The sequence below is a fragment of the Prinia subflava genome, chromosome Z (genome assembly GCF_021018805.1).
Source record: "Prinia subflava isolate CZ2003 ecotype Zambia chromosome Z, Cam_Psub_1.2, whole genome shotgun sequence".
Lineage (NCBI taxonomy): Eukaryota > Metazoa > Chordata > Aves > Passeriformes > Cisticolidae > Prinia > Prinia subflava.
The window spans coordinates 83455393-83482818 of NC_086283.1; the positions used below are offsets into that span (position 1 = coordinate 83455393).

Here is a 27426-nt window from a genome sequence, read left to right on the forward strand (position 1 = left end):
TGCTAAGCAAATTTCTGCCAGGAAAATCTTTTTCTTGCTTTTCTCCCAGCCATGTTTGAGGAGTGAGCCATGTTTCTACAGCCTGTGTTGAGACTGCAGTGCCCTAATGGGAACAAACACTCCAGTACTCAAGTAACGAGGGCCCCTCTCCACGCCCTGCACACATTTAATTGTTGAGTTATGCTTCCTGCTCCTTCTCAATGCTAATGTTTTCTCTGAAATTCCCTCCCAGTGCTTCCAGAAGAACTTTTGACCCCAAGACTGTTTTTAAAGTTATGGCATTGTTATCCTGTTCTTCATTATGCTTGCATGGCTACAGGTAATTATGCATGGATTCCCCGGTAAGACATAAAGGCTCATGGCAGAAAACAACTAGTCAGTCCTACAGCACAGAAAAAATAATTACAAATTGAGAGGAAGCAGAGTTAAATAAATGCAATTCTTCCCATTCTCCAAACAGGTTTATTTATCCCCTTTCAGCTACATGTCTTGCATGAAAACCACAAGTGGGTTTTGGCAGGGCTCAGGTAGCCCAGATCACGCAAGGAACCTTTAACAGGAGACATCCTGTTTCTGTTGCTGGTAGGAGGGTGAAGACCTTGCAGGGTCAGGGCCGTCTCTGCGTGCAACGCGCCCAGCACTGACGTGAAGGCACACATCACACCCTTCAGGTCATCTCAAAATGATTAAACACCAGTGGAAAGGCCCTGGTACTCCACAGCACAGGGTCACGCAGCTGGGGGTGTTGCCAGACATGGTGTCCCCAGGGCTTGCCTGCATGGTGAGCTTGAGCACAGTGAGGCAAATTCCCTTCCCAGTGCTCTCTCAAAAGGAAGAGATAACGGCGAACTCCTTTTCTTTTTTGTACAGTTCTATCCTGCATGGAACAGACTCGGCTCTGTTCAGACAGTCCTGCCTCCACCATCAGGAATGGCAGATGCCCAGGGAGAACACAGGATTTAAGCACAGAGGAGCAGTCCCCAGCCTTCCATCCCTGCCTCCAGCAACTACAGATCCAAACCTTGCAAGGCAGATATCCTCTTGCTGTGTTTACCAACCTATTGGAATTTCAAGCCATTAATATGGTCACTGGTCACTGAAGCTGAACATTTAAAAGTAGTCAGACCATCAGATATTGAACCACACAAAGGCAAGTTACTTTTGAAGCAACTAAGAATGGCACATGCTTCTGTCTAGAGACCAAAAATCCCCCAAAATCATTGGACCCTTTGCAAATTCTTGGTATATGAGCTTTCTCTTTAGAGTTCACTCCCCAGGTTGCTCCAGCCAGCAATGCAGTGACAGATTCAATTTCAAGCAACTGAAACACTAGGAAAAGTGAATTAGAATTAAAAATAAATCATCCAAGGCAAATACTATCGTATTATCCTATTTTGCACTTGGATATAAATAATGACATTTTAGAATAGCTGTGTCAACCGCACAAAATATAGATTGGAGTGGAGGAGTTTAAAATCTCCAAAATCTCAGGACCATTTAGGACAACACAACTCTGTGGCCCAGTGTTTTGTTTCTGAAGTTAAGGAATGTTTTGGACAAACTAGTCCTGAAAGAAATGCGCTTTAAGGATATTAATGTAATCCTTTTTCTGCCTGGCAGCTAAAGTCTTTTTAATAAAGTTAAAACTTTTAAGGCATGTTTCATGTAAACAGGGTTTTACATAAAGAGACTCCATTTAGACAGAGCAGAACTCCATTTAAATTGTATTATACTATTTTCATTAATGAAACTTAACAAGTGGACTTTCAAGTAAGACTTAAAGTGATACTTCTCTTAAATTACAGTTTTCCAGTGTCACTAAACTCTTCTGCTGTGTCCTGCAGAAGCTTACTAGCTCACACTCTATTTCCCTGTCTGAAAATGCTACAGCAGAACTTGAGAGTTGAAAAAAGCAACTGCTCATGGGGAAATTTTTTAACCACCTGCATCTAGAAAAGATAATTTTCATTTATATTATTTTTTCAAAGATTTTTAAAATAAGCCAGGTTGGAAGTGACCTTGTGGGGGTGGGTGTCCCATTTCAAACAGAGACAACTGACATCAGTCTCCTCAACAGCCTAGTCCAACTGAGTTCTAAGTAGCTAAAAGGATGAAGATTTGAATACATACCTTCATTCCAAGTGATTGTTTTTTCTGCCTGGTTGAGCCTTTAGGCAATCAGGTGCTAAAGCAGCAAGTCCATCAGGTTTATTAATTATGGCTCTGAATATTCAGCAGTGAATTATATTAATAGAAATGTAAATGACAGGATACCTTTGACAAACTTAGCAGCTCCTGCAAGTTTTTTGGTGTCTTCTAGACTTGTTTAAGAATTAGATAGACATTGTTCTGGATTGGAAAAGAGACAGTGAAGCCTCAGCTGACAATAAAACAATTTGAATTACCCATTATGACATAACCAGCCAGCACTGGACAGCTTCCCTTTAAGTCCCTCCAAAGCCCCGCAGAGCACACAAGAAAATCCATTAACCTCTCGTCAGAGGTGAGAAAGGTAACTCCTGGGCAGGGCTGAGTTGAGAATCAGCTTCAAATCTAAGACGCTTGACTCTTAGACTGAGATCACAGCCTCAGTTACCTGGTCCAGACCTTGAGTACCATCCATCCTGAAAGTCAAATACAATTAGATTTGCACTGATTAAAAATAGTCCATCTTAGTTCCTGCTTTAATCCTCAGTCACACTGTCATCCCCTATCTACAGTACAGATATAATGGAATATATGTGAGAGAAAGAGAAGACACATGAATATCATCAAAAGTAAGAGAGCAGCAAAGAGCAGTAATTTCCAAGGCAATTCTGCAATAATCTGTTGGACTATACATGTATATTTATTTAAAAATAAAATCTTGTGGTGCTTTGATTTCATACTGGCCTAGAAATCAGCTTCTAAACTTAGGTATGAAAAATCCCCCCTGGTCTTGTCAGGTGGAAAAAAGCCACATGAATTTTATCTTTTCCATACATTTACCTTCCCCTGCCCTGCCTGGTGGTATGAAGTATTTGCACAGCCCAGGTCAGTTCAGGCTGCCTGGACCTGAGTGGGACGGATGAGAATGAAGGTAAAGCTAGGAGGTTTACACAGTACAGACTGCCCACCCTAAGCTGCAGAGCACCCTGCCTGCACTCCAAGGCTGACACAGCAATTGAAAGGGGAACACAAGCACATTCTGTGCTTTGGATCAGAAAAGCAATGATTACATCTGCAGATCAAGCAAAAACAGAAGAGGTCTTGAAAGTCACCAATAACTTATTATATTTCTTTAAATTACATCCTTTGAACAAAAGAAAATAATAAAAGCAGAAAAGACAATGAAAAAAATCCTGCTGCTACTCTTCTAAGTTGTTTATTGTACCCAGATTTCAGTGATTTCCCCTCAACCTTCCAATGATACATTCTGAAAGCAGAGCTATTGGCATCCGGGGTGAGAGTGCCTAACAGGCAGACAAATTCAGTTGGATCTGAGTTTGTGGCCACCACCACTGCCAGTTGCAGTGGCACTGGAATGGACATCAGGGCAGATTCTAAACTCAAGTCCAAGCTGAACGGCTCTGGGAGGCTCATTCAGCTGTTTCCTCATGGTCATGTGCACCTCAACCATCTTGAGCTTCCCTAAGCACTATGTTAATCTGGAAAGGACACATTTGATAAAAAAAGCCATCACTGGCAACCAGGCAGAGCCTTGTTGGAATAGATATGAGCAAACCAAGTGACAAATAATTCCTAGTGTGTGCTGAAAGAGTCACTGGAATGTCAGGGAACTTAATCCTGAAGCCACACATAATTAAATTTTGTCAAAATTGATTTTTATATTTCAGTGCTGCTGAGCCATAGCCTTATTAGAATTTACCAGAATGGGAAGCATGATATGTAGAAGAATTCAAAGTATTTTGATAGTCAAAAGATGCCCACTCAAGTTCACACACAAACACTACACTAACACCAGCATGCTAAGCATCCCACATTTATTTGTTTTTTTCCTCTGTCCCCTGAAAAAGGCACCCTGGCACACAGAAGAGAAGACAGTGAAGAAATAACAAAATTTATCAGAGTACTGAGCTCTGTGAGAGTGGCTATGTCAATAAACATTGACTCAAAGTAAATCAGAGATGACAGGCAGATAGGAAGTGAACACCAGCAACATGAGACTCATCCTGGGGACCATCCTTTTTGCACAGGTTAAGTGTAAGAACATAAAATCAAACCAAATCACCCAATCAATATCATATCTGAGCCATCCAAAGGTTTAACTGGTTTATTTTAATTGTCACAGAAAAGAGTGGGAGGGAAAGACAAGAATAGAAAATAAGAAAAGATAAAAGCTTCAAGTGAATCCACCTGCCTTCCCTTGCTGGAAAACCAGTCCATGAGCTGTTTTGATTAGAAACACCACTTTATTTTTTGTCTGTACCCTACAAGAGAGGCCCAGGAGACCTATAAAGTTTCATAGAGCTGCTGCATTACAAATAAATAACAATAACCCACTTAATCTCTTCTTAATGCAGCCCTGAAGGGAATGCAAGTGAGATTATCAACCGGCAGCATTTACTCAGCAGAACTTCAGCTATGGTTAACAGCCAGAAATTCCTGTCCCTCCTCCAAGGTGTCTGTTGGCTTCAAGTACAAACTTCAAGACTTGGATCATAAACCGTTAAAGAAGTTTTGTTACAAAAGGAGGGGAAAGCAGAGCATGTAACTGCGTAAGCACGGCAAGAGACTTTGCATCAGATCCAACAAAAGCAGTGGAAGTGGGTGGAAAACAATCAAAGAGAAAAACAAAACCACGATTGCGACATAGGCTGGAGATCTCAAGAGCTCCTGCTCCCTGTGCTGCTGCCTTGCTGCAGCTCAGAGATGGCAGGGGCTGTGGTAAATGCCAACCCCCTTTCCAGCTTCTCCCCCACATCCTGAGCAGAGAAGGGCTGGGTGGGATGGGATTGCCAGGTCCCAAGGACCTGCTCCGTGTCAGGCTGTAGAAGAATGTTACAGATGCAAATGGACTTTGAGAGAGAAAGTAAAAATGTCACACCAAAACCACACTTACAGCAACCAGTTTTTCAGGAGACACATTCACTCCTTTCCCATCTTCTTCCTCCGGCTCTTCATTTTCCTTATTGTCAGTGCAAGAGACAGAGTCTTGGACTGAGCAAGTGCTAAGCAAGTCTGGCAAACTGGTAGATGGATACTTCAGAAGATCTCCTTCAGAAGATTCCTACCCGAGAGACAACACAACATATTATATCGTGTGTAGAAACGATACAGTGGCACAGTAAATCTGCTCCAGCTCACCAGCTCAGTGTGAGCTCCCTGGTAATCCTCCCCGTGTTACACACTTCCATGTGGTCAAACTTCAATGGTCTGGTTATAAAAAGCAGGCTTGGTTTTAAGGTGTATACATAGTAAACATAGGCCAATACATGTTTAAAACATTTAGATTTCATAAAGAAGAATTTAAAATGAATGCTTCTTGAGCAGCCTGTTCTTCCCCAATTTGGGTTTAGTAAATACCACTGAGTGTGAACTGAGATTTGACAGACCTCATTACTCATTCCACTGCATCCCAAATCACACCTTGTGCTCCTGTTCCCTCCCTATGGATGTCCCCTTCACATGTTTATCTACCTAGACATGTAAGAATAATACACTGACAACCCTACTTAAGACAATACAATGAAAATTGACCCATCAATCCTCTACCAACTCAGTCCTGATGCTTAAGCATCAGCTTCCAGTTTTTGCCATGTTTTCTGGCAGGCAAACGTGTGCCTCAGCCAAAAGCAGTGGCCAGACAGACTCATTTGTTGCTTTCAGAACAAATTCTGTGTTACTGATCACTCACCAGACCAAAAGGCAAGGCTGCATTCCTATACTAATAAATAATGCCCATAGGGAGCTGCTGGCAAACACTTCACCTATCTAACCTTTTCTGGGGCTGCCAGAAATACAGCATAGGTTGTATTTTCTCCTGCTTGCCTTTCCAAGTCCCCCTTCTAGGGACATAAAAACTGTCCAAGTGCACAAAGCACAGGACAAGCGGATTCAGAGCCTGATCAAGAAAGTGAAGTTTTATGCCCTAAGCTTATGCATGATGATTATTTTGATGAGGTCACCATAGGAACAAGCACTTAATTTTAAGGAGAAATAAATGTCATCTACTGCCTTGTGCTTTAGCATAGTCCAGATGTCTAAAGGAAACACAAAATGTACCTAGTTCAGGTCAAAGTGTGGTGTTTCCAGAATAAACACTTGTGGGGTTAATACCAGACTGTGACCCTTAAGAACATCTGCAATGAACTTCAGTGTTAAACAGAAAAGTTAGAGAAGTCACAGATTGTTCACTTTGAATATGGTGGAATAGAGCCTCTTCTTGACAAACATGCACCTGCAGCATCCAGGGAAGCCTTAAGAGCATCCAGACATTAAAGCTACAGAAACCTGCTTTGAGATGGCTGGGGAAATCTGAAGGTGAAGCTAAGAAAACATTTAAAAATACTGACACAGTGGCTTGCTGAAATCCTGGAAATGCAGGTCTGTGAGTGCTCTGTTTGGGCTGAGATGCTCCTGTCACCACCACAAAAACACTGGCAACCCCCACTCTGCAGGCAGGTCCTAATTTGAGATCCCTGGGTGCTTTTGGGAGTTGACTGGCCACCCACCAAACACCTGCAGCAACCCAGGTCCAGGAGAAGCAGGATATGATCCATGGAGAAGAGCAAATAGAGGTGAGCAGGATTTTCTTAAACAAAGAAGAAAAATATTGTGTAATATCCCCTCAACCTCTTCTGTGATCAAGGGAGAACAAAGAGTCCAACTGATAAATGAGTTCCACTCTCATTTCCCTGAAATTTCAAGTTCCTTTATCTGTAAGAGCTCCACTCCACGCTATTAACAAGGACAAAAAAAGGAACTCAAGCCAAGAGATCATCATCAAGAAATCTCAGGCACACAGATATGACAGAGATGAGAGGTACACAGGCTGTGCATGCAGGAAGCAGAAGAGGCTCCAAACAGCCTGCTTTACTTAGCATATAATTTTAAGAAAATGTTCTGGCCGAAGCTTAGGTAACGTCTGCATGAATACTCATCTGCACACTGAGTGACAGTGACAGTACAAGCAAATCATTAATTTGGTCTATACTGTGCTGATTTGTCACAGATTTATGGCAGCTACTGATGTGTTTCCCCTTGTTGCACATTAAATTTAGAGCAGCAAATGTGCACACGTGATTCCCTATGGAAAATACACCCTTTTCACGTAGCACTTGCACAAACATTTGTGGATGTACATTTGTGAGACCACCCAGGAGATGTCTGTACCTTGCTAGAGACCACGAGCTGCACCAGGCCAGCGGCCGAGCGGAGGAGGGCCACGGCGTCCTGGTGGGACAGCCCCACCAGCGACTGCCCGTTGATCATGAGGAGCTCGTCACCGGCCATCAGCCTGCCATCCCTGCAGAAACAGAGTGGGAACATGGAGCTGCAGGGTGGTTCTACCACAGTGCCGGGCTCTGGTGGAACGTGGTGGGATTGTGGAGGCACGGACAACATATGATCCCACTAAGCTAAGCCACTGATCGGTGCAGTATTACTCCCAAGAAAAAGGCGCTCAGAAAGGTGCCTACAGGAAATCATTGTTATAACCAGGGGCATTTCATCCTCTTTCCAGGGCTGAAACCCTGTAAAGTCTTCTCCGTGACTCATTGGACTAGGTCAGGCAACAGCAGCAAGCCCCATCTCCATCCCATCTAGAACAGCAGGGCTGTCAGTGAGCACCCTGAGGTTGAGAAACTGATCACACAGGAAAGGCACATCTTCCAAAAAGGGACTTGGGGGAAAATCCCTACAAGCCATCAGGCTCCTTGGTTTTCCCTCCACCACCAAGGAAGTGTTTGATTTGTCTACACTTTGGACAAAACCTTCTAGAAGAATCTTCAGTAATCAAACACAAAATAAATTTTTAGTCTGACAATGCCATGTTTTCACCCTCACACAATGGGAGGGCAAAACCGCTAAACTCTTCTCATGAACCCAGATAACAGCGATGGCTGTGGATATTCCATCACACCCACCACTGTCAAAGGCACCACTGTCGCCTCACCTGTGTGCAGAGCCGCCTTCCTCCACATGGGTGACGATGATGCTGTGAGGGGACCGCTTCGACCCTCTGCCTCCTGTTATCTGGATTCCCAGCCCGTCCGTCCCCTTCAGGATGTGCATCTTCCATATACGGCAACCTTCTCGCTGAGAGAAAACGTGCAGAAAGTCCTTCAATTTGGATTTGGAAGACCAAGAGAAGGCTGGGAGGGTACAGGAGGGAGCTATTTAGCACCTTGTTGCCCATCACCACACACCTGTATAGCCCAAGCTATACTGGTGTTTCCGCTGAGCTTTGCTGTGTTAGCTGTGGTCCAAGCGAAGGAGGCAGAAAGGAGGAGGCAGCACAGAGCAGGGTCAGCATGTAGAAGTTTCCTTGCAGGGGTGTTGGCAGCTTTTTTGATGCAGCCCCACGCAGAGGGCTGCTCTCAATACCCTGATCTTTCCTGGAGCAACCAGTGGCCTCAAACCCCTTCGCCAAAACTCAAGGATGAGTCGTGCAGGGCTGCAGAGGAGCAAGATGTGGTTCAAGGGGGACCTTGAACATCAGGTGGTCCAGCAGCTGCTGCAGACTCACAGACTCACATCAGGCAGCAGTGCTTCCCTCTCCAGAGGGGTTTGCAGGATTTGAGACATAGGAAAAAAACCACCAACTTCAAATTATAAGCTGCCATTCAAGTATTTCGTACTGGACAGCTGTCCCACAGATTGTAAGTAATAAATTTACCCACCGTGGAGAATAACTTTCAGTATGAACAAGATAATAAGCAATGTTCAGGACACCTTTATTGGTTTTGGTTATTTTTAATTGGTGCAAAGATTTAACCAAAAATCGGTTTACAAACTCCAGAGCAATATGAAATGCAAAGCAGCAATTAGCTCCCACGAGTCCTCCTGGCAGGACTGGGCACAAGGAAACACAAGTGTGATACTATCAGCAGAGCAAAAAAGGAAACAGAAAAACAAGCAAGCAAGACAAGTAAGACAGTTGCCACGACACTGTCAGAGAGGGGAAGAACCAGGACTACAGAATTATGAAAAACCCTTGGAAGTTTTCAAGCTTGCATGACAGCAAAATGCACAATTTGGAGGCAATTTTTAAGCCATGTGTTGTAGTCACCAGGCACCAGGTCAGCTATTTCTGACTGGGTGTGTTATGCGCACAAGTAACATTCTCACAGTACCCAAACGCCCAAGTAGCAAAAATGATTAAAATTTCATAGCAAACTGTGAAGAGCATGCACAAATTGCTGCTTGTTTCTGAGAAGGAGAATGGCTAAATATATTGGCAAATCCAAGGGTTGTGGCAGCAACCCGCAGATTTTAGGCCACTGTTGTTTATTAGAGTATTAAGTGAAGAAAATGTGGGGTTTTTTTCCACTTGATCCCCAAACTTTTAAAATATGACCTTTTCAGATAAAGGAACAAAGAGGTCAGTATCTACAACATCTTAAGAATAAAGTGAAAAATAACAAGAATAATTAATAACGATCAATACTAACATTACTGATGTTAAGATGAATGTTAATAATAACAACAACAATGATATTCATGAATCCCAGCCTTTAGACCACAGGTAGGAGAAAGGAAAAAACCAAATCAGGTTCCACAAGAGGTAACCTAAAAGTCTGAGCCTGAAAACAGACACCTGTGGGTAATTTGTTAACTTCAAAGAGTTGCTGGGCAATAACATGGGCAATATCCCAGCAGGTTTAACCGGGATCTTCAATGCCTTCATAAAAGCCTAGTCTCCTGCTGAATAACAGGACATGTCAGGACAGAGGATGCTTTAAAATAAATTGGAGTGACACATGAGACACTGTGTTAAATGCAGGGCCAGAAGTCAACTATATTTATCTAGTTAAAAAACAGAACTACAGCATGAAAATGCTTCAGAGATGTTTCACTGCTATGCAGTACCTTGCACACATAATGAAGACAGTACAAAAGAGAAATAAAATCTCTCTGCATCCCCCAACCAAGCCCAGGCTGAGATTCATTCTCCTCATAAGATGCCACTTTGAATGTCCCGTTGTTAAACCCAGTTTGGGAGCAGACTTTCCAATAAAGTTTAACAATGCAGTCATTAAAATGCCTTTAACGATTTGCAAAAGCTTTTTGGAACTTAAGTTACGCCAAGGCTCATGATGCGCCTAGCTTGCACTCCTTAGCACTTTTCACTATCACACATTTTATTGCAAAAATTCCCAAATTTATTCTTAACTGACCAATTCTCAAATATTCATATACAGAGCACTTAATAAGAGCAAATGGCAAGACTCTGCTGCTCTTTATGCAAGCACCAATCTCATTCCCTTTGAATGCCCACTAAAATCAAAAGCCCTTGCAAAGTAATCAAAAGCACTTGCTAAGTAAAGCGCTACTCAGTCCAAACATGGGCAGAAAAACACATCAATAGTAAAGACAACAAAACCATCTGGCACATGTCCAAATATGTATTTCTTTCACTCATTTTCAAATGCCACTGTCTCCAACTCCTGTGTAAGAAAAGGCTGGTCCTTCAGTCCTTGGTCAACTGCAGTAATTTCACTGGGAATAAACAACTCAGCGTTGTTAGCTGGAAATCAGAACCCCTCATTGTTCTTTCCCTTTTCTTCATAAAACATTCATAGCTCTTCACTTTACCATGCGTTGAAAGCAAATGCCCCCCACCAACACACATATACCTCTGAGAGATGCTACTCCCAGATTCTGAAAGCTATGTATTAAAAAGCAGAGTACCAGGCTTTCCTTGAGGCCTCTGGAGAAAGGGGGTGTCCAGCAGAACTCCCCTTCCCTCCCCATGAAGCTGCTGTGTCTTTTGTACAGAGCAGCATGGGATAGTTCACAGCTGACTAACAAAGGTGCTGCTTTGAACGTGTATCTTATGTGAGTTCATCACACAAAAGCCTCAATAACAAAGCTCTGTACCAACTCCAAGGATTTATAAATGCATTTAAATTTTACTTAAAGTTGATTTTGTTGAGTTATTGGGGATTCCCAGGTTCAACTACACAAAGCCTAAATGCTTTAAAATATAAGAAAAGAAAAAAAAAGGTAGTAATGAATGTGTTTACTTTCAAAAATTTTTGAAGTCTCCTATTTTCAAGCTTTCCTTAATGAAAAAAAGACTACTAGCTCACTTAGTCTTTAAATGAAAGCTAGGATTCTAGTGCATTCACTCTACTCCAGAGACTTGCAATACCCAAAGGAAAATCCAAGTGTAGTTAGATTTGGCATTTTGCAGGTGTGATGTCACTGACCTTGGAGCCTGCTTAATCCCTGTCCAGAGGACGAGTTTAAATGCTGACTGCTTTTCTTTGATCAGCTGCATGATTCCAGTTGCTGCTCAGCTGCTGACAGTTCCACATTTCTATTAACATCTGAATTTTCCCATCCTCTCAGAATAATTCTCACAGCTTCACTTATAAATAACTCAGAATAACCTCCCCCCATTTTTGTTCACCAGTGACACAAGAAATCTGTACATGTGCGCTCACAGCTCTTGGTGCAAAAGCATTTCAAACACAAAGCACAGATGTGCTAATGCCAGCTCAGTCTCAAACTCCAGAAATCCTCATCAAGGACACAGAGCAAGGCACTACCAGCTCCTGCTACAGCCAGGGATCAGGTGATATCCAGCCTTGGTTACTGCTTAGCAGACTAAACTATATCCCTTAGCCAAACGCAGGTCACAAGCACCGTTTGCAGCACTTGAGAACAGGCTCATGACATAACATGAGATGAATACTTGTATATGGCAATGCAGAAAATATCATGCAATTCACCTGAGATTTGGCCAAGATGGACACTCAGAAAGACATGCTTGCTTTGAGAGTTTCTAAGCCGTAAGAAGAAAAAATTCATTGTTAGGGACTTAAACAAACCTTAACTTTGCCCAGATCCACCCCACGGACTTTGCTTGTAATCCCAGGCAGCAGCAGCAGCCCTGCCTACATGGATTCCTCCCAACAAAGGATTTCACGGACATGATGAACCAACATTTGTCAAAGTCAGTCTTGGAGGAGGCGATGAGATTGGGTCATCTCTTGAAATCCCTTCCAGACTTGCACTTTCTTATTTCCCTCACACAGCAAGCAGAAACACAAACGGTCAAGTCAGCCTGCAGCTGGACTAATGGCTAATTTCTGTTCTCCACAGTTACATCACTCTTAGTGACTCAACTTTCCTCCCAACTTGGCTGTTTTACGCAGGTAGCCCTTTGGACCGCATTTTTTCACTTGAATCTGATCAACTTCAAAGTGCCTAGGTTACAAATAATTAAAATGTTTTAAAAGACAGAACGAATATTCTACTTGGAATAAATTGCAAAGTGGAGGGGCCCACAGGGGAAGGGTCATCTTATGTAACAGACCGCAAGTGAGGATAGAGAATACAACTGGCAGCTTCCAGCAGGTCCCCACAGGCCATTTTTTCTCCACCATGAAGCCATTGTACATCAGACAGCCTCTGCTGAGAGCGAGCCTACATCTGGAATAAACTAAGAGTGCTGCAGATCAGAACGGGAGTGCGCTGCCAGCACGATGTGGGGAAGCTTGCCTTCCGCCTGCTCCGAATGCACACCATCAAACGCTTCATTTCATAAGCACATCATTAATAAAACAAAAAGGAATGGTTTTTTGCTGCAAGTGTTGAGGAAAATAAATAAATAAATGAGCAAAAGACATTGGAGCCATTCTTTCCCCTGCTTCCCCTTCGCTGGCTAATTGCAGGGGATTTTAAAGGGGTTTGACTTCTTTTGACTGTGCTGTGTTCAAGAAGTTGCAAATCTGTATATACAAAAGAAAAAAAACTGCTTTGAAATCTTTAATAAAAGACAAGCTTGGCAGGAGCAAGGTGTAAACAAATGGAAAACAGAAACACTGTAAGTAGTTAAAAAGCCAGACAGTAAAATGGAAAATGTAAAATAGTTGACTACGGAAAAGCACTTTCTGTCACAGCAGCAATTCAGATGAAGCTGATGTAAATATGTAACAATTTGAAAACAAAAACAGAGATAAGCCCTGATAAGAATATCAATAACCATGGAAAGTCTGTATGTACACACTGACTGGTTGACTGACACGGACCTGAATGCAGCCCACGGGATGTCTCCTTCCCTCCGCAATTCAATGTGGATTTTTACTGCAGGGGCCAGCTCCCACTTACAGACTTCACAGGGTTTCCCATTAGGAGCAGAAGAAGCAAGCAATGAGATCTTCCTCTCCAGCCACAAAGCTGGCATGGAAACCGGACACTTAGGAGAAAGTTCCAAGTTCCATGCATTATACAGATTTACTTCAATAAGCTCCACAGCAGCTGGCAACCAGCATGCTGATCACACAGAGCTGAAAAACAGCACAAAATGCCCTGAACAGAAACACATGACATTCAGACCTGTAGTGCAACGTGAACAGGGAGAACATTGCTATGGCCATACCAGCACATACCACTGACTGCCCAGCATCCGTCACTGATATGAAATAAATTAAAAGCACTACTCCCAGCTCCCTGCCCCACCTTGGATCACATCATGCCTCCTCCCACTATTCCCCACTCCCCAGCAGGCAGGTGGGACAGACAGATCGGCAGCTGGTGAATTTACTTGCACCATCACATACCACATGAGCAGCTTGAACACACCAGTCTTAAGACACAGTCAAAAGCCATCACTCCCCACATCACAGATATTAATGTGAATGACTCAGTACCAGAAAATCATGCCAAAATCTGATTTTTGCAGATTCATAACAAAGCAATTATTTCATTAGTGGATAATTAGTGTATTTTTAATCTAATCATAGACAGGTTATTTTTAAGGCTGATATGAAAGCAGGACTCCTGCTTTCATCTACTACCCTGGGTTTTGTTTCATTGTTGCACAAGCAAGCGAAACAATTCCAAGAAAAATCAAAAGTAGGAGAGAAAAATAATCTTAAATTTCTTTATCAATAAATTATTCTGAGACAGAAGTTCTTTGTCCATCCTTACGGCCTATGAAAGTTTCTTAATGCTGAACCATTGAAACCTATGGGTTCTACCTCTGGCTGATGCAATCCATACAGTGGGCCTCCTACACTACTTAAAAGCAGGGGGAAATCCCCAAATCCAACAGGAATCACACAATATTGAGGATATGAATTCTCCACGTCCTCAAAGTAGGAGCCAGGAGCACAGACACAACTGTGATTGCGTTCAAGTGTCAGCTCCTGATCTCACAAGTCCCCTTGTTTGGACAAACAGCTGCCAGACACTTGGCATCTTTTCACTAAAATGTGAGTACTTTCCCCATGAAAAGAGACGTGTCCTAGGGGATGAAGCCTGGGGAACAGTAAAAAGTGAAAACATACCCTCTTCCAAACACAAACACATAATTAAAATACACAAAACAGGCAGCACAGCAGAGTGGATGAAAATTCCATGACTTTAAGCAAGACTGTCACCCAGAGATCCATCTCCCAAGACAGACTGCTTGCTGACATCATTTCCTTGGCAAGGGCTTTAAGCATTTTATCAGCCAGTGCAAGCACTTGAACTACACTATACCATCACCCCTTACAAAAGTCTGCTGGAATCATTAGTCATCCTGAACCATCACCATCTGGATTGCACCTCTCTGAACCGTTCCACTCTTGCCATTGGCTGAATCATTATTGTGAGATCAGACAAAGGATTTTCTCCTCTGTCTCTGACCCTGAGGAGCTCAGGCTTTTAAGGGCTACAGGTGTTTTGTGTCCCACTCTCAATGCTCTTGGTGGGCTTTTGGGAATGCCTAGTTGGTTAGTCTGAAGTTTCTCAGAAAACACCCTTACAACCTGCAGCAGATTAAAGCCCAGCCTAGAGTAGGTCACCACACACTGATGTCAGCTAAAGAGGGGTGTCTCATGGGAACTGATATTACATCTGTCCACAGCAGGAATCTTTCAGGTTTGCTCAGTACTTTCAGCACTCTGCCTTAAAAAATAAGTGATGCAACTTTATAATTCCAACAAATGCCTGAAACCTTACAGCACCTAAGCAGAGAATGTACTCTAATTTTAGGCATGTCCACTTGGTTTCAACTATTCGCACGTAATGATTAAAATATAAAATGGTGTGAACTTGAATTTCAGCTAAAGCTAGTCATTTGCATTTCAGTTGTGGGTTTGCTGTATCTTTAACATGGTAATATTTTGATATTAATATCTTTAATATCAAAATATTAAGAAAAAAGGTCCAAACACCCACTTTCCATGTAGGTGGGAAATGCCTTCATAGGCATGCTTTCACCTGTGGTTTATGATAGCTGAGTATGGTGAGACTTCCTGCAACAGAACCTCCAACATTCCTGTGCTACCTTTGGGGATAGCTCATTTCCAAGAGTGAAGACCTTGTTTCAAGGTGACACAGTAAAACCAACACATTGTAACTTATCCATTACCTGACTATCTCTACATCCAAGAACCCTTCGAAAATTCAGTACAAAAACAAGATAAAAGGACAGGCTGCTACTCAAAGTCTACAGCACCACAGCTGCAGCTATCACTTAAATCACAGCAAAGGCAGGCAGAATCTTAAGTCAGTTGAAAAAATTTGGCAGCAAGCAAGTTAACCCCAGAAAATTGTGATGATTGTTGTTTTATGGCAAGGTGGAACATGACTGGCAGCAAAAAATATTAACTGTAATTTCACTGCTACTTACATCAAAGCACCTCCTAAAACCCCAAGCAAAAACAAGGTCAAGTTTGTCAGTGCTGTACAGCTACAATTAAAAGACAGCCCTTGTCCCTAAGAGAGTTTACAACCCAAAACAGGCAACAAAGAAGGAAGACATGCTTATCACAGTGCACATTAAAACTTCAAGACAGTAGATAGCCCCAGGATCCATGTTAATGAATGTTGGAAGAAAACGCAACAGATAAAAACACATTAATAACTGAATCAGAGTCTGAGGAAGGCCTTTACATGACTAAAAGTATCTACATTAACACCTAAAACCAGTGTTATTTATGTCTAAATCGTGCATCATAAGAATCCCATAAAAGCCTTGATGAAACAGTAATTACTGCTTAGGTTGCCAAAAAAATGATGTAAGGCACCTTAGCTTCAGTAGCTTCACTGGACTACCTTGCTCACAGCAAGTTTTACATTTTGGTACAGCAAAAGGGTAGGAATTTTTTTTCCTATCAAGCTTAACAAAATAGTAAAATGTTTAAAGCCATTACATTATCTCAAGCCTCACGGTTTGATTCCTGTAATGTGCTATTAGCCTTCCTCTTCTGCTTGGCAAGATGAGGAACATTTTCCACTAAGCAAAAGTCAAGGTAATACTGGTATTTACCAATACTAATTGGCAAGTACTGCTGTAGAAAGGCTGTCAGCCTTCCCTAACTGCAAAGTAAAACGCAATTCAACAGCATTCATCCCCACCCGAGATGAGCCATGTCAGTAAGAAAGCAATAATTGGCCCAAAGAATGAAGAGAGTTGCTGATAAAATGTACCATGCAGTATAAAAGGAACTCCTGGCTGGTTCTCTACATACAGACATGTCTGTGTGCACCTGTGCACAGGCTCACACGTCTGGAGAGGGTTGTAGTCCATGCAAGCTGGGCTCAGTTGGTCTGTAAGACCAAAGCTGGCTAGGCAGGCACACTGCTCTGGGGGCTGAGATCAGAGCAATAGGGTTAACAGCATGGAGCCAAGATCCTGAAGCAGTGCTGTAACCCAGACCTGCCCAAAAACCTCTATTAGGCAAGCCATTAACATTCCTTTGCCTTCCTCTTTCTCTCATTTTGTTAATAGATGGTACACTGACTTCAGAAGAGCATCACACACAGTTTGCAGAAGCACCAGATGCTGCTGATGTTTCCAGCCTGGTAAGGCATCCCACTAAAACCGCACCCAACAGTGCCACAACCACCCAGAACACCCTGAACTCCTCCCATGCCATGTGTCTTTGCCACTGGAGAAATACTGAAATGCACAGCCCCAGACCATCTCACCTGTCTCCCTTAACTATTAGAGCATTTTCACTCTGCCCAATGGCCTTTACACAGTTTCCACCAGTCATTGCTAAATTTGGATCTGGATTTCAAGACCGTAGTAATTTGGATGCTTATAAAGAAGTAGGAGAATCCAAGGGCATTCTGGGGATGTCTTGGTTTTGCTTTTTACAGCTGGGTTTTTAAGGAATTTCAGAGCATCCTGCTGGGGCCAGAGGAAGCCAAGGTGGCTAGTCTGTTCTGGTAAAAGTCATCTTTGTACAAGCTTCCTCTGGTTTCACCAGTGAAAGCCAAACCTGGCCAAACCTGAAAATCAAACTTCTCATCATGCCAGCCAAACTTGGATCAGTTTAAGCTCTCTTTGACAAGGAGACTCTAGTCCCTCACACTCCTCATCCGGTCTTTGCAAACCTCAGTCCTACTTCTGACCCCAGCCCATGCCAGCTGTATCTGGCCATCTTTGGGCACTCCTTAGGGGCTGAACAACTACAGAAGCACTCCACAGATCTTCCAAAAAGACAAGGACAGAGAAACTGAGAACAAAACTGAGGCATTCTGTCCTACCTGTTAACACGTTGAAACCACAGCACTGGTATATTGGGAGGAAGGCTCACAGTTTCCCTTTACCATTCCTAGCACATTCCAGGAGCCCCTTCCCATATTCCTCTTCCATCTGTGCCTCTATAATTACCCTGCAAAACTACCTGTCTCAGGCCACTGAATAAAAGAAGTAAACTTTGATATCTGTGTTTAAGCTCCCCAATCTTTACAGGATGTGATGGGTCATTACTCCAGCTCAGAGACTGCCTAATTTTAAATCATTGCCCTTGACTCCCACTGCTGCCAGCCTGGGTCCTCTCCAAGGTCAGGTCTGCTTTCCAGATCTTAGAGATCTTCCTGTCAGGCAGATACACAGCTTTGCTGCTTTGAATCCCCACATTTTTTAAAAGTCATTTAGGTTCACCCTAAAAATATTGCAGCATAACTTAACCACCTGTAAACATTAAATGCCTGCTAATTGACAGGTACAATATTTACTGAGGGTTACATACCAGCAGACAGCCTAGCAGATTTGTTTATACACAGCAATAGCAATGCCAAATGCAAGGAGAGACAGATCGAGATCTGAGAGATGAAAACAAGCCTGAGGAAGGGGATAGGCACACACACACAAACCAGTAACACAGGAATCCCCTGGCAGGTTCACTTACAAACAGTATTCATCTCGCCTGTCGTTTCACAATCCAGCATTGCTGTTATGAGCAGCACACACAGAGAAAATGCGGGAGAAAATGGTTGAACAACCCCACTCTTGTGGGAGAAGCTCCCTGAAAGCAAAAGGCACTGAAATGGTGCATAGATGCCTCAAAAGCTCTCCTAGCACATTATCTCCTAGGCACTGGCCTTGAGCTAGCCACTGGGATCAGCACAGCAGTGGCTGAAGACATGCAGATCAATCCCACCTCTTTCCCCATATTCTGGTTACAATAACTTCAAACTAACTTCTTGCAGAGAGAGAAAAAAAAAGAATTTTTCTGGACTCCACATTTCAGTTTTAGTAAAGCTCCAATCATCTCCTGGGGTGGGACCAGCGAGGTCCTCCCACATCTATGCTAGTCCCTGAGTGGCTTCTCGAAGCCTTTTCTCCCACCACTTCTGCAAACAACCCCTAGTCTGCCACAGGTTGGCTCACCTGAAAACAAACACAGTGCTCCCCAATGGCACAGGGCTGATAGCCCTGATTATTGAATTAATCAACACATGGAGGAGATGGCAAGCACGGGGCAGGTAGTAGGGATGCAGCTGCTTTCCCCATGGAGGGGGTGCCCTGCCAATGCACCCTGCCCCTGCTCAGGAGGTGATAACTCATCCTGCGGCTACGGGAGGTTTGGCTCATCCTTTGAAGCCTGGAAGGAGGCTGCAACTTCTGACAGGACATCCTGGATGCCGTTTTCAAAAGGCTCCTGACACGACTGTATCTCACATGTCTGAGTGCCAGGTCACGCTTTGAGAATGGAGCTGGAAGTGAGATCTGAGGTTCCCAAGTGTAATTATTCCTTGCCTCTTTTCTTCTTTTTTAACAGAAAATAAGTAATTTTGAAAATTTTATTCACTCTTCCTGTTCAATACTTATTAAGAAACTGAATTAATTCAGTCATTACTCTGATAGCAGCTACCCCACAGATGCTCTAAGTGATGGGCCTATATAAGGCCCCCTTTAAAAAGCAAAGGATGAGCTAGGCATGCTATTCAGGCTCCAGCTATTCACATTTCTCCTCATTCAAATGTCAGGAAAATGTAATTAGTACTGACATAGACAGAGGTCATATTTCGAAGCAAAATATTAGGGGGGGAAGGAAATTAAAAAAAAAAAAACAACAAAAAACCCCAGAAACTAGAGAAGCAATTTTACTAAACAACACTACACCACAACTGAACAGATTACAGCTCTTGAATTTTTCCAGTGCCTCAGCTATGTTTTTACATTTTACAAAGCCATCCTGTATGTGCTTCACATTAAAAATGTATTTATTGCTCACATTGATACATATATGTTCTGAATGTAACAGTTTACTCCTCAGACCAAAATTATTCAAAACATCAAGGTAGCACTAGCATAAGATGGCTCGGGATCAAGAGTTTCTCTCTTTTTACATATATATATTTTGGCTTTCCACTTCAAAAAAAAGTCTGATCAACTTTATCTATAACATGTGTTTAATTACGCATCTTCAGAGCAGATTCACGAATCCTTTATATGGACCAGAACTTTCAAAGTACCAAATGATTCATTTATTTATTTTTAAGCTTTTCATGTTTTCTTTCAAAATGACTACAGTTTTGAGGCTTGCAAGAACACACACAAAAACATCCTACTCTTTCTGTTGCACCATAAAATTCAACGTGTCTCACTGATGCAAAGAGCAAGTTTTTGCAATTATGTGTCTTTAAAAAACCACAGTTTTTTTAAAATTGCTTTTAGCTCCTACGAAGTACTTTAAATTAAATTACTGTAACTTCACAACCACAATCACCACTGGAATAGTGCTGAGGAGGACTAATTCAGAGGGCACGTTTAATCCCCTGCTTTTATCAACAGAATTTAGTGATGAGATGTCCACTCACAGTACTTTGTTACCAGCTTTGAAGTCTTAAAACCAAAACCAGCTGCTGCAGCCAGCCCCAAGCCCAACAAAGTAGCCTTCATCTGTTTATACTATCAGTGCCTCTGGAAAGATTGGCAGACAGTGCTTCTGGTGATAGATGCATACTGAAACCTGATCAAGGCTTGGGTTATTTTCCTCCATCCAGCAATGCTGCAATTCTAGACAGGCAACAAACCCCAAGATCTCCTTTAGGATGAGAGAAGCAATGAAAGCCTCGATCCCACTGTTGCCCAAACATTAACAAACTGTCCATCTCAACAACTCCGAGCAAAATCCACAATTACTTCCATGTGGTTCCCAGACACTGGCCAATCAAGTTTCATAACACAAATACATGCAACGTGGTCTGGTGCATCAAAAAGGGAAGCTTCAATCCCAATGTTAACATGAACTGTAAGGTGACATCAAGTCCAGGCAGAGCTAGACATGACACCCCAAAGGACAAAATTACCATCTTCTACTGACACCTCCTGCTCCAGTGTTGCAGGGTCATCAGCTGTCTCAACAAAAAATCCTGAGGCCAACCCTGACAGATCAGGAGATGGAAGGACCTGTCCTCCATCAGAGATGGAGTATGACAGAGGTTTCCAACAATTATTATTTAACTCTCCAATTCTCCTGCCCCCATTTTAGACCCCATCCCACAGCCGGATGCCCTGACAGCTTGTATCATCACCTACAGGCTCAGCCCAAGGTCAGAGCATTGAAACCAGGGAACCGCTTGAGAAATCAACCTAATTTGCTTGCACACCTGCTGCCTTCTTCTCTAGAAGAAACAAAGCAAACATACCTGGGCAGCCTGGTCCCCAATGTCTGGCATGCCAGCATCTGACAGCCGTCCCCGGTACAGTGGCCCGGTGCCCTGGTGCTGCTCTTCCCCGTTGCTCTCTGCTTCAGAGTTCTCTGGCTGAGCAACCTCCACCTCCATGGGGGTGCAGTGCCCGTTCCCGTGCTCTGCGCCCAGCTTCTCCTTGCTGTCCTTGCTGCCTGGTGTCCTGGTGATGACCCCAAACTTCCTGGTCCTTTTCCCATTTTGAGCAGCTCTATCTCCAGGCTCGGGGCTGGGCTTGGCTTTGGGGTCGCAGCTGTTGCTGTTGTTGCCGTTGGAGGGAGGCGGCAGAGGGGCTTTGCGCTTGATGCGGCGCAACATGATCAGGTAGACGAAGCCGCCATTCCAGCACTGCTCGGCCAGGTAACTGCAAGGAAAGGGATGCGTGAGGATCCTGTGTGCAGTGCCCACATCCCGCCCCGGCATCCCAACTCGCTGCACCCCATCATGTACATGCGCTGTCTCAGCCAGCTGATTACCTGGTGCATGGACATGTTAGCATTGGCAAACACTCTCTCTCCTCAGTATCAGAAGAAAATATCAGGAGTAATTAACAGCCCTACATGCCGATCCCACCACAGCATAACATGACAGCTGGTAAGTGCCACCAGTTCACATGCCCTGACCTCCATATATGCAGCACAGCAACATGTAAAGGTAGAGTAAGAAATGCAGAGCAGAGAATGTTTCCAGCAGAGTATTAAAATAAAGAAGTATTTTCTAAAAGAAATTGAAAATCAGGCACGATTCATTTGTGCAGAGGCCCATAGAGCATCTGCATGTGAAATGAACCTCCTTAGTGAAAGTAATCTTCTGCTTCAGCATACGTACATGCCACTTGGATGTGGCCACTGGGAAAACTAATATCAGCCACTAGGGTAAGCAGGCACTGCACCAATGGCCCCAGTACAGCAAAGCACGGCACTACAAAGCAACTCAGCCACTTTATAGGGACATGGAAATCAGGTGGGTTTCCCTCATAGCGAGCATATTCCAATCAAAACACAGGCCAAGTCATCTCAGTTGTGCAAGGAGCAGCACCCAGGTTCTCCTACCAGACCAAAGCATCACCTGCCCTCGCAAAGTGTCCGGACACGCCTTGGAGGAATTAACATTTCTGCTTCAAACAAAGCCTCTGTGACCTTACAGAAACTGCACCCACTGCAAAAGGGGAAGCTAACTTCATGCTTCTTTTAGGAAAGGATATACCTCAACCCTAATTCTTGAAATATTTGGGTTCTGAGCCAAGGGTGTAACCAACTGAGAGTACAAACAAGCTGGAATTTGTACATAGCAGGTTTGTATGTGCCCTTTCACACTAATTTAGGCCCCAAAACTATATTGCCTTTCACACTAGTGAAGACAGCATGAGCTTCCCAGAGCATCAAATAAGCCTCTGCTGCAGCTGCAACAAAATGAACTCTTCAGTAATACGGAGCAGTTGCTGAACCTACAGCTTTTAGAAGAGATGAGAAACTAGGTGTGGAGTTGAACCACAGATCTTAAGAAAAAATAGCACAGCACTTGTGCTTGAGGGAGGAGGAACTACTCATGAGTCTGCCACCAATTTTTTCCCTCTCTGCTGCTTGTAGGCTAATTTTCCATTTCCCTTTCTTAAAAATTGTTTGGCCATAAAATAAATCCTTCAAACTTAATCCTGCACAGAGGTGACCTAATGGCAAAACAGGAAAAGCAGCTATGATAAACCCTGAAGCAAAGGAGTGAGGGAAGCACTCTCAACTACTCAAAGTAAGCCAGACCAGCCTGGCAGTGGCTGGAAGTAATATGATGGGTGTGTGCCTCTGTCCAGGAAAAAGAGCTAGTATTTTCACTCCACTTCTTCCAAAAGCTTCAATATCCCCCACAGACAACATCGGCATTCAAATCACTTATATTTAATTAGGAAGACTGATGTTCAAATGAATACCACAACTAAATAACCTTAAAAGCAGCCCTGAAGCCACAGATGGGAAGGACAAGTATGCTTACTGTGCCAAAGTTCCCAATGAATATAAATCAAACTCCAACTCCCTGGACAGTCCTTTCAGTTTTCAGCAGGCAATCCCTTTTTCCTCACCTAACCCAGACATAAAGAATATTTAAATAAAGCCCTAAACCCATCTTTTTGCAAACAGCTGAAAGCAGACAGCCAATAAGCCCCGCCAGATGAGAAATCTCGGCAGCAAAGGTCAACTGTCTGGGTGGCCACAAGGTGACACTTGGCTCTGGGAGACACATGAAGCTGGCAGGACCTGAGGAGTTAGCGTATAAAAAAATCCTGAGCTAGCATGGAATTATTTCTGATTATGTAGTTAAAAGAAGAATTCTTTTAATCAACTGAAAACGGGCATTTCTGTTCCAGAAACAATACGGGCTGCCTGTTTTTCACATTTATCTTTCAACTCAAATTTCAAGGCAGCCAGTAAAGTTGATTAAAATTCATTACTTTTGCTTGCAGCAATACCACTGCACTCTGATCCATCACACATAAGCCTGATAGCACTGCTTCTCCTGGCACATGGAAACAGGAAAGCAGCTCCTCTTCCCATAGTCTTGTGGCTTATGTGGGTGCTGCCCACCCTGTCTCTGTGCAGGGTCAACTCTGCCTGACTTGTTTCTGTGCAGGTGCATTTATATGGAGCTTTTTGGAACACCAATCTCTGAACTAATTACTGATGTATTTTTTAGTGCCAGTAACCAAGTGCATGCATATAAACTACTTGATTTAGGAAGTACATGGAACAAGAGGGAACTTAGCATATGTCCAAATAAAGTAATTCCAGAGAGACAAAAAATAATTTACTATTTCACCTCCACTCATGGCCCATTATTCTGTTTGTAATTTATTCTGTTAATTACTCCTGTTCATAAAGTGTAAAGCTTTAAGAAAAAAGGGAGGTTTTTTTCCTATTCACCCATCATACACGGGAATCATCCCTTCAGCTTGGAGCAGGGTTACAGCACATGGTTATAGATGCAGCTGCACTGAAGTTAGCAGAGCTGTGCTGATTTACTCCATATGTTGAGATGGCCTGCATGTTCCAGGCATGTAGCCTGTAGTAACTCATGGACTTATGTCTTCTTGAGTACTTCTCAGCAGTTCAAAGAACACAGTAAGTTTCCATGAAGAAAAAAAAAATGTATTCTCTGGGTCAGTGAGCAAATACCTTTGCATGGCAGCAAGTCACTGCATACAGTGGATCATGTCAGGTATTTCTAGACAGGCTAAGTCCAGCTGGGACCAGTGATGCAGTAAGTGACATCACTATTCAAGAGTTCGTTTCAAACTAAAGACCACAACAACCAGCACCAACAGAGCACTAAACTCATACCACAAGATAGGAGACAAGTTGAAAATAATATATGAAGAAATTGTGGTCATTTTATTGCACTGCCCTCCCAAGATAGGGATGATAACCAAGGAGGAGCCTGAGCCACCTGCAATTTCTGCTAAGTACATGCCACCTACTTAGCTGGTTTCCTTTTCCTTTGCTATTTCTTTCCTGTTTGAGTAAAAAGAAAAAAAACCACCAGGGGAGCATAGCAAGCCCTCAACACTGTACAAAGAGCAGGTAAGATTGTATTAAATGAGTGAGAACCTTCCGATTTTGAATTGTTTTCCATCAATCCACGACCATCCCATGCCAGAAGGGAGTAGTGGGATAGACTCAATAAAATGTAATTATACAGTCCCTGGACAGAAGAAAACTCCAAAAAGATAGGATCACAAATCTCCCTTCTCTAGGGGTTTAATGTGTGCAATGCAGAAAAGCTTTTTTTTTTTTTTTTTTTTTAGATTTGGTCCCTGTAGAGCACTCACAGAGATTTTAGCAATCAATACACCAACTGTGTCTCAGGCAGGGCAGAATCAGAGCTGATGAGCATACACAGCAGCACTCAGCACAGATGTGGGGAATCAGCTGCAACCTCCCAATTGTCCCTCAGTTTGAACACAAGACCTCAGCCTGGATGGAGAAGGTGTGTGGACAAAAAACATCCCTAATTCAGCTTTGATTTATCTAAATTCACATTTTCTGTATTTTTCAGTCTTTGCAAGGTAGTGTTAAATCTCACTGGCACAGCTGGGAGTCCCCTCAGACACTGCAGCATCATCTCCACAAACAGGATCTAAAAAAAGACATTGAAATACTGGCTTGGAAATATTTCCTACTGGCATGCTCAGCAGAAAGGACCACCCAGCTGCTCCTGCTGCTTTGATCTTACCCTGGCACCAGTGCTGGTAAAACCCCAACCCATATAAAACATAACCCTTAAGCAGTGGGGAAGACTTGTTTTTCTCTGTAGTAGAAAAACCATGAAAATGTTAATAATCCTTAAAACCAGAGGAAAATTGTTTCATTCTTGAAACAGAGCTGGAAAGTTACCTCCTGCAAAGCTCAGCACAGGTTGGAAAACGCAACCTGTAGCTGGTATCAAGGGACACTTAATACCCTTCTTGTATCACAGCTATAAAGGCAGAAACACACACTCTCTTCCTTGGGAGACTATTTTGAGTTATTCAGCCAAATCCCATTTCTCCCCTACAAAGCTGAACTAACTGCTGTGATCATAAAAAATTTCAGTGATAAACTCACTGAGTTTATTCCAACTTCCTTGGCATATACGTGAAGTGTCAGACTCGGAAATAGTGTCTTAGACTAGGACAGTAATTTTGTCTTTTTTTTACATATATATATTTTTTTGAGTGTGTGCATCTATAAATATAAAGGTTTACTGACTTGACAAGAGCATGACAAGCTCTCTGTCACATCCTATCTCGCTTGAACAAATACAGACAGCCACACTGAGCCATGGAAAAATCAAAGCAGATCCAGCAGCTGTAAGAAAGCATCTGGATCCACTTTAGGGTCAGAAATATTGAAGTATGTTTATTTCACACTAATAATACTATTTAGTATTTCTCCAAAACTCTTCATCCTGACAGATCAGAAACTGCTTTGGAAATGATACATACACAACATCACCGACATCTCACTAGCCAGCCCATTGTGCAGCTCATCAAGACACAGAACAGAAATCTGTCAAGATGACCACTTTCAGAGCCCCTGCCTAGCCCTCCTGGGACCTATAATGTCCTTTGCAGGATAGACAGACCACTAATTCTTATGCTCTTTTCTGAAGGACTTTGGAATGGTAAAATGTCTTGAAACTCAATCTTCTTCAAGCTGGAAAGACAAAAGGCAGTGCAGATCCTCATAGAACCTCCAGCCCCAAGGGGAATTTTAAAAGCTAAACTTAACATTTCTCCATGACATCTGCAAATGAGCTAACTTGCTTTTCAGGTATGGCAAATTAATGACTAACAGATAGTGACTGATGGATCCTGATGAAACCCTCACCTCACTGCCGTCACTGTGCAAGAACACCCGTCACACTAAGGATTCATTCTGGCAAGCACCAATGGGAATTTTCCACAGATGGCCATGTCTTCAGCCAGGAGTTAAGCCTGCCTTAATGTCTGCAGGCAAAAGGGAACATCTACCTACAAAGACAAACTTTGCTGTATCCAAGCTTGCAAGACGTTCCACCTCCTGAGAGCTGCAAAGACACCTAATGACCAGCCATCTCCTCCACCTCCTTGGAGGATAAAGCTCTCCAGCCATTATTCATCTTAGCAGAAAGCAATCGTGTTGGTAAAGCTGGCTATTACTTCAACATACTCTTGGGCACACAGCTGAAGCACACCAGGAAGGAGCTTGATCCAGTATCTCACCACCAACAAGCCCTTTCCTGCCCCAGACTCTGCCAGCAGTGGCACACACAAGGGACACAATGTTTTCTACCTCCTGTAATAAACTTGAGAAAAGGCAGAAAGGGCAAAGGAGAAGTCAGTCATGGAGGTCAGCTACTAATCACACCCACAGACAGCATTCAAACAGTGCAGGGAACACAGAAGGTGCTCCCATATCCTTTTTCAGGATAAGGAACCCTCAGCCTTTAGCTTGTGGCCAAGGTTAAGCAGCAACACCCCTAATTTTCACAGAGGCCATGGCATACTGCATTTTTCTCAGGACAGTCAAATTGGCAGCTTTCTGAAAAACAAAACTCTGAATCCAGTGGTTTTGTCCATGGCATGTTTTTCACAATTAAATTCATAGCAAAGAAAGCAACTAGATGTAGCAAAACTTCGAAGAAAAAGCAGCTTTGGAAGTTACATTTCAAGGCATATCTGGTAAGGCTGGCAGGAGGCCTTGGGCAAGACCTCCTTGCACACTGTGAAATCCTGAACTCTCAGGAGTGGTGGAAAGGAAGAGGAGGGAGGATTGCTGCCGTACTTTCATGGACTCTGTGCCTGCCTATAGCTTTTTCTGGAAG

At 43.1% G+C, this 27426-nt stretch overlaps 1 protein-coding gene across 4 annotated transcripts in view; it reads right to left on the bottom strand.

The window, feature by feature from the left end:
• Positions 1-27426, bottom strand: part of PDZD2 (PDZ domain containing 2) — a 204188-nt gene that overhangs the window by 47061 nt on the left and 129701 nt on the right. For 3 of the 4 annotated variants that reach the window (XM_063422309.1, XM_063422308.1, XM_063422312.1), the window contains 4 exons: positions 21052-21457; positions 8117-8259; positions 7336-7468; positions 5063-5230 (listed from right to left, as the gene is read on the bottom strand). In XM_063422309.1, coding sequence (XP_063278379.1) covers positions 5063-5230; positions 7336-7468; positions 8117-8259; positions 21052-21457 — 850 coding nt within the window. The remainder of the gene's footprint in view (positions 1-5062; positions 5231-7335; positions 7469-8116; positions 8260-21051; positions 21458-27426) is intronic. The other variant, XM_063422311.1, reaches the window with a different exon arrangement.